Genomic DNA, 13383 nt, shown 5'->3' with positions numbered 1-13383 from the left:
ACCGACTCATGTGAGTGATTCATTTGTGATCGGACATCTTAATTTTAATTCAAAATTGGCGATAGTAAACACCGGGTACAAGGTATGATGTAGCTATACGCTGCTACCTAGTCATAAATATAGCTTCGCTACAGAAAAACGGCTTGATTTAAAAACTAGTGAAGCTACCATCTCACTACTCAGAAAAGTAGTTAAGCTAATAGCTTCAGCGAAGCTACTGCCCATCACTGGATACAGTACATCAAATCCATGCACTATGATTTGACTGGACAAAAATCTGTATCGTGCAACATGAGGTTTTTACAGGCTATATATTTTAAATGTGCATATCTGCTAAATGTGAATTTTGTAAATGTGCACTATCATACATAAAAGCTCAAGGAAGACTAAATAAATTTAAGACTGACCGTTGGTGAAATGCTAGTTTCTAGAATATGAATGCAAAAACTAAGCTGGCAGTCACCCCCAATTTCCTGATTGGCTTCTTCCATAGCCTACTGCAGAGCTACACACATTCAGAGGAGCTGTCATTTTGATTGAGATGTTTGATTGATATCACTAAAATATTATGACAGAGACTGCATTCTTATCACGCATCTACTGTGGTACTTCAACTTGGGAAATAACATTACTTGCGTTTGAACATCATATTTACGGGCAAATTGGCATCATTGGTTTTTATGACATTTCCGTTGAAGCAAAGAATTGTGGGTTGAGAGTGCCCACAAAGGATACACCTCATCCATACTCCGAATTCCCATGAAAGAAGGTCACATTCGAGGTGTCCTACTCGCTTTTTTGAAACGAGACAGCCTAGATGATGTATGCGCCCAACAAATGTGACCTCCAGAGGATGCAGCCTTCCAAACGAGACCCAAGCTGTCATTCAATGGAAATGTCTAAAAAAATATGCTAATTTGCCTGTAAATGTGATGTTTAAACACAAGTAATGTTAATTCCCAAGTTGAAGTGCCTCAGTAGATGGGTGCAGAGTATATAATATGTATAATTATATTAATATATACATAAAATAATGTATTAGACTAAAAGTGCACCTGTAAAATCTATTTTCTTTTCTCTTTACATCATTATAACTCTCCTAAAATGTACCTCATGCATTCCTTTCCAGAGGGACTTTGTTACCTTCTCACTCGAAGTGCTTGCGCTAGTTAAAGAGTGGCGTGCTGTCATAGCAACCATGTTACATTCCGTTTCCGTTTGTACGAAGGCATTCTCTTTTAAACAAGGCTTGTTTAAAGGTGGACACTCGGTACACTGCTGCCTTCAAAGGACGCATCCTACCTAGCATGCAGCCTTCGAAACGAGACAGCCACAGCTATTGACTACAGCATTCGAGAGTATCAAAGTTTACATAGTGAATTTGGGGCTCTAAGATTTAGTGAAAGAGAAGTTCTCAGTAGTTGTGTAATTGTGTATTGTAACTGGAAATGGGTACCTCTGAGCTGTTGGCAGCAGGACAGGCTGTTGTTGTTGGGCTGGCAGTTCCGCAGGACTCCATTGCTGGACTTGGATTTGTCATTATCTTGAGCTAAAGAAGGGGGCAGCATGGCCTGTTCACTCTCAACCCCTCCCTCCACCTCCCGGCATGGCAGAGACTGGGGGAAACCAAACATGAAGAGGGAGGAGAAGAATAGTAAGACACCGCAGAGGAGAAAGCCGCCCCACCATGCGCCGATCCATCGAGGGTCATCAGGGGTGATGTCCAGCTTAGCTGAGGAGGGTAAAATAATAATGTCATAAATATCACATGCAGAGATTTCACATATGCATAAGTATTATAGGATCACCTCCTACAATAGCAGACCAAACACACTAAATAAAAAAAAAACATCAGACATTAATTCATATGAACTTAGGCAAAGCATTTGGAAAACCTACTGTAAATTGAGAAATAAAAATGGCATAAATGTAAAAAGAAAAAAAAAATTACACTGATAGTGAAATAAATGTATAATACCTACAGTATAAGAAGTTTATACAGTGGTCCAAAAAAGCAACGATTTGGATGTTTTTGTACACTTGAAAATGACTAATATACATAACATTAGATTGAAATGTTAAACCAATGAAACAAATTATGCTAGATATTTTATCAGCACTAACTACTTTTTTGAAAATGTTTTGCAGTGACATTAAAGCAGACGGTTTTAATGTGATTTTTAGTCTAACTCTAACCTAACAAAAGCCTTGGTGTGAAATGTTTTGCGTGCTGGTGTGTTAGTGCTACCTCCCTTTAAAATATATTATTCTTTTAAAAACTTTTTATTATATATATTTTTTACTTTTAATAAGAAATGTGTGTTTATATTTTCACAAAAAGTGGACCACTACTTCCATCCATAATAAAAAAAAAATGAAAGGCTCCAATCAATGTGCCAAATGTGGCTCGCAGAATGTTACGAACAAGAAGAACTACGATCTGACAGGGTACCAGGAGATTTGTTCAAATTCAGCAATTTTCAGAAATGTATGACAGAGTACAGCAGGCCCAAGAGAAAACAGTAATTAAACACAGAGAGACAATGACAGAGAGCTTAAAACCACAAATTGGCAGGGCCAGCCTGTTACTGCGAGTCCTGATAGATGTGAGAGTGTGTTAAGCTTCAATACTGCTTGTGTCAGGCTTTTGTATTTATGATCTGTATGTGTCAATATATAATATATAATGCGAAGACATTCATACATTTTTAAGTTTGGTTTAATTGTCCAAAAACTATGTGGGGCCACAGTATATTAACAATAAAAGCACGTAGGTATGTGCATACAAAGTGTGAAAGTATAGCCTATTTAGTGCAAAGTGTAAGATAAAATATTTGCTAGGCTAAACAAGCAAAATTCTGTCTCTGAACTTAAATTTTTCAGTTGGTTTCCTCACTAATTATTGATAATTAATACAAGCAAAATAGAGCCTAATGGTAGCAAACAAAATGCCTTGTGGCACAGTTTTCTATTGGTCTAAACTTAATAATTGTGTTGTATTCAGGGCCGGCCCTGACTCTGTATGCCAGATTTGAGATTTTTAGCAACCGTCTATGTCACCTATGCCCTGGGCTGCCCCTAGCTGTATTTGTATATAAACAGAAGATCAAATGAAACTCACTTGTATCGATGAATAAAGCATCCACATAAAAGTTGGTGCAGACAGATCCCAGGATAAAACCACAAGCAGGTCCAAATACCAGTGTGGAAAATAGTATACCTGAAACAACAATAAAACTGATCAGAAATCCTAATTAGAAAACATAAAGCAAAACTCATTATACAATAATTATTGTTACATAGCAAGTTCAAGATAACTCCAACATTTGTATTACATTTGTGCAATACAATTTTCAATTGATGTAATAGAAAACAAATATAAATATGTATTGAGCACTTATAAGGAATAACAGATGTGGCTGGCATATGTTTATTTTTTGTCCACAAGGTGGCACATTCTACTCAACGAAAAACCATCAACGACAGAAGAGCCATCAAGCAAGAATAGCCATCAGAAATAAGGGAAGGAAATTAAATGTATGAGAAATGCCTTGTACATGCGGTATGAAAATTTTTTCGCATCTTTCTCACTTTGTCCCAAAATTACACACTGAATATCTGAAATAAGTCTTTAAAAGAATATTCCAGGTTTAATATAAGTGTAAGCTCAGTTGACAGCATTTGTGGCATACTGTTGAATAGGCTACCACAAAAATTATTTTAACTTAACTTAACATGTATATTGTTTACAGTATGTCTTGTGGTTAATATATTTGTAAATTAGTGAGTATTTTAACGTTTATGGATTGTCCCCATTTTTTTTTTTTTTTTTTTTAAGAAAATGAGTGTCAAGTCAAAATACATGTTTGTGGTAATCAATATTATGCCATGATTGAATGCTGTTGATTGAGCTTAACTTGTATTGAACCCAGGTTATTCCTTCATATCAAAGCTGGATGTTTGCAAACATTTATTATTTATGCTATTACAATATGAAACAACTTATGTAATTATTTCATGACTACAGGATCACATTAACATATAATTAAAGTGATAGTTCACAAAAAATGAAAATTCTGTCGTAATATTACTCATCCTTGTGTTGTTCCAAACCCATGTGTCTTTCTTTTCTACATGGAGCAAAAAAGGGAACATTTTAGCAAAATGTTAGTCACCATTCACTTTCTTTGCATCTTCTTGATACTTTCATACAATGAAAGTGAACGGTGACTGAGTCTGTCAGTCCCTAAAATTTTGCCTAACATCTCCATTTGCATTTCACAGAGGAAAGAAAGTCATATGGGTTTGGAAAGACATCTGAGTGAGTAAATGAAGACAGCATTTTTATTTTTGGGTGACAAAACGCTTTAAGGCTAAAATAATAACAAAATGACAATTTTCTCAACAAACTATTAACACAAACAACTAGATCAAATATATCAAGCAAAGAATAAGAACTAAATTTCACATAGCCATAGTAAGTCACCAGTTCTCAACAGCAAAGGACAAAAAAAAGGATTTGCTTTGGACAGGAATGGAGTGGCAGAGCTAAGAACAGACGATGCTGTGCTGGCACATCAGAAGCAGCAGTCATCTGGGGCACAAATCCCTATTAATATGCTGTCAAAAAGTGTGACAGCGACCCAGGAATTGTCCTGTGGGTCACATGCAGCTTCTGAGATTATAAGACCTTTATCCAGGCACTCTCATCAGCTTTCCCTTACCCTGCCATTCCCTTATTAAAACACACACACACAATATTGTTTCTTTACCAACATAAAAGACTACCCCTTTAATAACCGTTCCCATCATAATTATTCAGCAAGCAAAAAGATTAAAGGCTCCAAAGAATGTGGAAAATGTGGATTGCAGAGTGTTATGGACAAGCAGAACTACGATCTGACACGTAACCAGGACTGGCAGGCAAATTCAGTTGTAATTTATGACACCTCAGAGTCAATGGGGTACAGCAGGCTGAAAAGAAAACAGTAATTTAACACAGAGAGACAATGACAGAGAGCTTAATACCACAAATTAGCAGGGCCAGCCTGTTACTGGGAGTCCTGATAGATGTGAGACTGAGATTGTGATAAACTTGATGTCAATTTTGTCTGCATTCAAAGCAGAAATGTTAATCTGTTTTACGGAAGAGTTGCAAATAAAAAAATAGAAATGTAAAAACGTGTTTATTACATGTACTGTACATACAGTGGGGGCCAAAAGTCTGAGTCCACATTGAAAATCTGGATTTTTTTTCCATAATAAACAATATTTTACAATTTTTAAAACTGCAAAACAAAGAAAAGATGTAAAATGAAGAAATATTTCAGATTCTGCACTATTTCTAGGTCACTAATCAAAAAAGCCAATTTGTTACAATGACAATGTTAACTTCATTGTAAAAATAAATAAATAATAAAAGTCAAATTTTTTTAATGAAACACAAAAGAGGCTCATTAAAATCAAAATCACACATCATTATATCAAAAGAGGAACATAGCAAATACTAAGAAATTTTGAAATCCATGTTCATTTTAACATGAACAACTTTTTCACTTAAACTGTTATGCTTATAATATAATCTGCAATGGAAAAATATGCATTACATTTGTTAAAATATAAGCATTTTCACCAGTGGTATTAGATATTTGGACTCAGTATACACACTGACTGAGCACTTTATTAGAAACACCTGTACATCTTCTTATTCATGTGATTATCTAACCAGCCAATTGTGTGGCTGCTAAGCATAAAGTCATTCAATGCTTCAGTTAATGTTCACATCAACCATCAGAATGGGGAAAAATGTGATCTCAGTGATTTCGACCATAGCATGATTTTTGGTGCCAGACGGGTTGGTTTGAGTATTTCTGTAACTACTGATCTCCTGGGATTTTCACACACAACAGTCTCTAGAGTTTACTCAGAATGGTACCATATACTAAAAAACATCCCGTGAATGGCAGTTCTGCGGACAGAAACACCTTGTTGATGAGACAGGTCAACAAATAATGGCAAGACTGGTTAGAGCTGACTGAAAGGCTACAGTAACTCAGATAACCACTCTGTACTATTGTATTGAGCAGAATATTATCACTTAAAAACGTGCACAACACATCGAACCTTTATGCAGATGGGCTACAACAGCAGAAGATCATATCGGGCATTTTATTAGGACCATAGTGTTCCTAATAATGTGCTCAGTTGTGTATACTGTACTGTAAACACACATAAGAAAGTTGCTTTTTATTAATTGCAGCCACTTTGGTGTCTATATTAAAAAAATGAAAAGCTGCAATAATACAACCATGAATGAGCAGCAATTCTTCATGTACTGAGACGATTCTCAGTGTCACTATCAAAAAACATTTCATGCTTTGTCACACATTCAAATACAAATGGATATGTATGCTTTCAGTCGACATGAAATCAAAATTTACCCTATTTGCATTCTGCATGTTACTGGTCTTATTGTGAATGAGTCTTCCATGCATATTTGATTAATTATAAATCATTTGTACCTAGTAACCATTAATCAAAATGTTATAACTAGCTGTTCAGCTGAAATTACTCTGCAGTTAAAGAAATATTCCGGGTTCAATACAAGTTCGACTCAAGCGATAGCATTGTGGCATAATATTGATCACCACAAAAAATTTGTTTGACCTGCCCCTAATTTTCTTTAAACAAAGGAAAAATCTGGGTTCCAGTGAGGCATTGGAAGTGAATGGTGGCCAATTGGTAAACGTTAAAACACTCACTATTTCAAAATATTGCCAGAAGACATAAATAATATGTGTGTTAACAAGATTTTAGTGTGATCAAATAATTTACTGACCTTTTCTGTGTAAAGTTATTGCCAATTTTACTTTTCATTTTTTAATATTCCATTGCCATGATGATGTAATGTCAACAAACCCTAAAATTATGATTTAAACAACTTTACAGCTCAAATAATACATGAGTTTTTAACAGAAGAATTCATGCAAGTTTTTTATAAAAATTATAAGCTTCACATTTCTGTCTTTAAACCATCCAAAAATTGCCACCATTCACTTCCATAGTAAGTGCATCACTGTAACCACGATTTGTGCTTTTTTTTTAAAGAAAAGGATGGACGACCCGAAACAATTTTTTTCGTGGTAATCAACATTATACCACAAATACTGTCTGTTGAGCTTAACTTGTTTTGAACTCTGAATATTCCTTTAAGCCAATTATCAAAACTTTTTAGTCAGTTTTAACCCTGCCCATCAAAACACCAAACAGAAATGTGCTCGTCAAGGCACTTCAAAGTGATTTTAAAGGTATAAACACCCAACCCACATTCACACACACACACACACACACACACACACACACAGATGCATCAGATCTAAGAAATAGGGCTGCACACAAATAGACAGAGGTGGGGACAAGTCACACATGGTCAAGTCCAAGCAAGTCTCAAGTCTTAACCATCAAGTCTCGAGTCAAGTCTCAAGTCGCAGTTCAGATAAATCAAGCAAGTCAAGTCAAGTCAAGGGTTCACCCTAAGCAAGTCAAGTCAAGTCCTGATAAGTTTCAAGTAAAGTCAAGTCACACTACTAAAATAAATAGAGGTATATTTTTTCGATACATATTTATTTTTGCACAGAAAAGATGAACTTGTATACATATATTATGTATCTTATTTATTATACATTTGCTACATATTAATCATATGCATATCTGTGCTACATTAATATCTGAAAATAAAATAAAATTGTGTTGTTTACAGAAAACGTTCAGACATTAACATTACCTGTAAACATTAAAACAAATTTATTTTCAGTATGCACAAACATTCTTTACATTTTTAAAAATAATGTAATTTAAGGAAAATCAATTTGCAAAACCACATTTATCAATCAAATCAAATCAAATCACTTTATTGTCACACTACCATGTACACAAGTGCAACAGTAGGTGAAATTCTTGTGTGCAGTTCCGAGCAACATAGCAGTCATGACAGTGATGAGACATATACCAATTACAGTAAACAACATACTTACACAACACAATTTACATATCAAATGTACACATACTTACACAACACTATAATAATATACAATGTACAGTAAACAATACACACAATATACAATACACAATATACAATAAGTGGGAGTATATGAAATATATATATATATATATATATATATATATATATATATATATGAAGTAGTATATTGAGGAGAATATGTTGACAGTCCAGTGTGAGATTATAGATGAATAAAGTGCAGTGCTAATTATTGATCGTGATAGATCAAGTGTTCAACAGTCTGACTGCTTGGGGAAAGAAGCTGTCATGTAGTCGGCTGGTGCGGGTCCTTTATGTGACCAAGTGTAAATGGAATCGTTTTGATAAATCAGAATCAGCTATCCGATCTGAGAAAACGCATGAAGTGGCCAGGTGTAACGTTAAACATAGGGTTGCCAACCACAACAGTTTTCTGTAGCCTTGTGCTGAACTTATTCAATAGAATTAGACTTCTAGAATGTTCTTTCAAGTGCAAAAAATATATTTTTTTAATTTAGTAGTTTTTCTTATCATAGCCAACAAATGTCTTCGGAAACTCCTTTTCCTCGATTTACTGAAGCCTATATGTAAAACGCATTTGCAGCTGCACAGCCGTGTATATATCTATGCTGCATATATCTATGCCGTAATTGGGAAAAGATTTGGTCCTTACCACAAAAATATTTTTTTACTGAATAAAGTAAAAGAAGTATCCTTCAAAATAATAAATAAATTTTACCCTGCTAAATATTTTATGATTAAATATAAAAGTAATATTGACACAAGATGCTCATTTTGCCAAGTTCACACTGAAACTGTTTATCATTTATTTTGGTCCTGTTTCTATACTAAACGACTATGGGAGAATATTGAAACTTTTATTAAAGACAATACTCAGCAAGATATATCAGTAACTTTTAAATACATTATTTTTGGATACTTTGAGTCTGATCCCATTAAAAAAAAAACCTGCTTTGTAACTAATTTAATTTTTTTTATTGTCAAATTTTTTATCCATAAATGTAAATTCACCAACAACAAACCAATCTTTATTGTTTTTTTGAAAGAGTTTGAAATGTACCTTAACACCATCTCGTCCTCAGTAAATAAGAAGGCGTTAAAAACATTTTTAATTTGTAATGACCTTAATTTATTTAGGCCTGCTCTAAGTGATGTATAACATATCTCACCCTCTTGACTATTTTTTTTTTTTGTTGTTGTATCTTCTATTTTTCATTTATTGTTATTTTCTTCTTTGTTTTAGATGACACTGTACATATTGTTGTTATATTTGTACAGTTTTAATTACAATTTTGTTACAGAAGTGTATATTATGATTGTTATCTTTGTATTGTTTGTATGCATAAATAAAAATAAATAAAAAATATATATATATATATATCTATGCCGTCTGGCTCGCTCATAGGCTGTGCTGTGGCAACTGCACAGCCAATGGCGCGAGCGCGGGTCAGAGCCCGCCAAGGGGGCGCCAAGTCCCCGAATTTTGCATTAAAGCAGGTCTTCGTTCATTCATAGTCTGTCTGACATATATATTAGAATAGAAGCTATGTGTCTGTCATGGATTTGCACTGAATTGATCCTCAAAAATACGGAACAAAGTGCGTTCCGTATCAGTTCAATACGGAACAAGACTTTTATGTGTCAAATAAGGAACGATTCCGTATTATACGGAACGGTTGGCAACCCTAGTTAAACAGCCCCTTAGAAATGTTTAGGTGCGTGCTAGTGATCACATCGGCGCCTCGTTAGCCTGTCATGCAGTAACGTTATGCGCAATGCTTTATAGTTTCCACACCACACGCAGTCCACAAACTTGAAAATGCGCACATTTAATACATACATTATAACCTACATGTAATATTGTGCTGCCCGCTCATTTTAAGATGCCAATCAACATTAAAAAATTCAGGCTATGCCACTGTTATAATCAAATTCCCCAATAAGTTACATCTATTTAGACATAACAGTATAATGATAATGCCATGGTCACATTTCTAATAAGAAAAAAACATAATATGCCATCAAGGCCAAATTATGACAAACAGAAAAGATTAATTCATAGTAATCGTTATAACGTAGATCTTAGTGAAACGGACTATAAAGAGATTACTTTCTTACCTTTCGTTGTGGTTCTTCTTGATATGTCGAACGAAATTTGTCGTTGTGGTTGTCGTGTCGGATATTCGTGCCTTGCATATTTTGCAACTGGCAAATCTTTTTTATAGGTACGGTCCAGTTCAAAGTCTGTATAGCCAAACGAGACAATTTGTGGAGCTCGACTACTGTCTGCCATGTTTGGCGCGGTTTGAATTGAGCAGCGTTAAAGGCACAGATGCCGATAGTGATGCTGACGTCACAATATATATATTTTTTAATTAATTGTATTGCTGTTTGTTTATTATAAGTTCAAGTCATTGTCGAGTCTTCCACTTCAAGTCAAGTCAAGTCTCAAGTAACTTGTTCTCAAGTCAAAGTCAAGTCAAGTCATTTTCGTACTTTAATCAAGCAAGTCACAAGTCCTGAAAATTGTGACTCGAGTCAGACTCGAGTCAAGTCATGTGACTCGAGTCCCCCACCTCTGCAAATAGAGTCCTCACACCAAACCCAGTCAGACTGACGCTCGAGCCACTTAGAAGGATAAAGCACAACAGATGTGGCTTACCATCCTACTGCAACCAATTAATGAGCTTGTCTGGAAAAAATGAGTCACTTTCACCAGCCCCTAAATTACAATGCCTCACAATGTATTTATATTGTGTGTGCCCGCAATCACATCAGACATCGGTTTCCTGAACTTCCGACCACCTAAGGGTGCGTACTTACACCTAAACACGTACGCATTCCAAATTGTGTGTCCCATTTGAAACCGCAACACATGACCTGTTCTCGGAAGAACATCTTCATGTTTTCTATAAATCAAATAGGAACAGGTTCTTGTAAAAGAGTCTTGTAAAAGACTCCTTTTTCAATAGAATTTACTTCTTACTTACAGTTCATTGATGGACGGTGTATAAAATTGTGGGCTGCTTAAGGTGCTTCTGGTAACTGTTTTGAAATGCAGTAGCCCAAAAACATATTCTGACACTTACTGTCACACTTAAAAATGTATGAACATCATTGTATTATATAACAAAAATAAATTCAAGAGTCATCTGCAAACATATGATGCTAGACTTTCAGGATCCATTGTGATTTTAAGTGGATGGATGAAGTCAGTTCACCCCAAGCATCCTAGCACAGTAACCACAGGTGTATTTCATCAGATTAACGGACATGCTTAACTATGTTTGACGAACAGAGGTGGTTGAGACGTAGTTTGAAACTTGTTTGTGACATGCCACTTGGTTTAACATTTTGTTTTGTATGCAAAGACATTCATATATTGTCACATAGAAGTGTAGGCCTTGAGTGTCCAAATACTTTATGGCTCTACTGTATATTCATATTCCAGAAACCTCTCTTAACCAATCCTAGTTTAATTTAATAAAAAATGTTAGGTTAAGTGTGCATGTTTCAGAACAATTAAGTGTAATTGAAAAAAACAACCTGTAAGTATAGAAACACCAATAAACCAAGTAAGGCACTGGCTTCACAAGAAACAGCTGTGTAATTTCCATCCCAACTGTTGCATAGCCCAGTGGAAGGCATTGCAGTGTTTTAGTGTGTTGCCTAAGAGACTGCATGTTTGTGTATGTTGATTACTCATAGCAACGCTACAACACTGACTAGCCTTACAGGAAACCTCAAAAAGGCAGCAGAGACCTTGCAATTCTCTTTAAAGGATTGGGTAGGTTAGCTTGGGCTGAGGACCCAACCACAGTGAGAACAGGAAAATAAAACTTTCCATCAGCTATTTCCAGGACAGCAGTGTTTTGACCTTCTCTATTAAACATAACAGTTAAAGCTGAGCAATTGACAAACTTACCTTGCAACAAACATAATACTACAGAACAGGGTAGTTTAGTTTGGATTAGTGAAACAAAAAGTCCCAATGAGAGGATTTTTGGCTCAATGACTAATAATGTTCACTGTTTCTCTTTCTGTATGTTACACCTCATTAACTTCTTGCAATGAAGGATCGCACTTGACTTGCAAGAGTCATTTGCTTCCTAGCTCCTTTGCCAAAATAGTTAGATTTCTTTTGCAAAAAGGCACTTTCATCTTAGGGTGATACATAGATGAATAGTTCAACCAAAAAGGAAAATTCATGAGGGTGAGTCAGGCAAAAGCTGTATTCCAAAGATGTTTGACTTCATTTTTTCCATGGAACAAAAAAGGTGTATTTTTAAAGAACATCCTGGCCAATTTTTCCTCATAATGACAGTGAATGTGAACTGTGAGCTGTCATGCTCAAAAATGAAATAATACAAATAATAATCGCAAAATATTGAAAATGATTTATTGAACTATATTACAGTAGTTTTTGTGAGGAACACACCATCTAGGGATGCAAATGATTAAAATTTGTTTAACTGACTAGCCAAGAGTTTTAACCGGTTAACTGATAAGCCATGAATCAAACCAAATTGACTAAACAGGCAAGACAAAACTCTATTCTGGCTGAAACAAAACAGGCTCACATGACAGATGTTTATATTTAGCAATAGTTATTACATCAACATTTGAATGAACAACATTATATTTCCATCTATTATTTCATTACAAACCCATTTTCAATGGAACAATTGCATGCCAAATTAACCTACGAGGTCATAACATTAACAGTATAATGGAAGAATAAAACCAGTCTCAGCCTACCCACAAATTATACTGCTGGGCAATCCTGATCGTTTTTGTTTAGAAAAATGAACTCATATTTAAATGGGCAAGGGTAAGTATGGTGCGCTGCTGGTTGACTGTAAGCACGGTAACTGAAACCCGCTCTGAAAGCACTGACGTCCCGCTGCACATCGCACTCCCATCTCCTGTGCAACTAGGGCTATAAACATATGCACCGAGATGTCGAGGCTTTTTTTGTCAAGGTTTGTTTTTTAAATGGTACTGCATTGTACTTTTGCTACTACTAAACTCCTAATTGCATCGGAACATGTTGTCTTCACAGACTAAATGGTCCCACAGTGCAGACTGTAAGGAAGACAGTGGTTTACTTGTTAAAGGTGGGGTATGTGATTTTCTTTTTTGACCATTTTTTCAAAATAACTTGAAATCCCATTCCTAACCCACTTACTGGCTGTAAATTAGAAGCACTGAAATGAAAATTAAGCAATTTAATCATCTGTGGAACGGGCAGGACTCGAAAAACTCCAGCCGATCATTTTCAAGACCATCTAGAATCATTGGACAGAAAATGTGTCAATCAAACG

General features: G+C 35.3%; 1 protein-coding gene across 1 annotated transcript in view; it reads right to left on the bottom strand.

The window, feature by feature from the left end:
- The window catches only part of LOC127661877 (solute carrier organic anion transporter family member 3A1-like), a 60504-nt gene that overhangs the window by 9640 nt on the left and 37481 nt on the right, over positions 1-13383 (bottom strand). Inside the window, exons 3-4 of the mRNA XM_052152820.1 lie at positions 3122-3220; positions 1457-1732 (exon numbers count right to left, since the gene is read on the bottom strand). Of these exons, the coding sequence (XP_052008780.1) occupies positions 1457-1732; positions 3122-3220 (375 nt within the window). The remainder of the gene's footprint in view (positions 1-1456; positions 1733-3121; positions 3221-13383) is intronic.

Source organism: Xyrauchen texanus, chromosome 21, assembly GCF_025860055.1.
Source record: "Xyrauchen texanus isolate HMW12.3.18 chromosome 21, RBS_HiC_50CHRs, whole genome shotgun sequence".
NCBI classification, from domain to species: Eukaryota; Metazoa; Chordata; class Actinopteri; order Cypriniformes; family Catostomidae; genus Xyrauchen; species Xyrauchen texanus.
The sequence above is the reverse complement of the archived record's forward strand: the minus strand, read 5'-3'. Positions and strand labels throughout refer to the sequence as shown.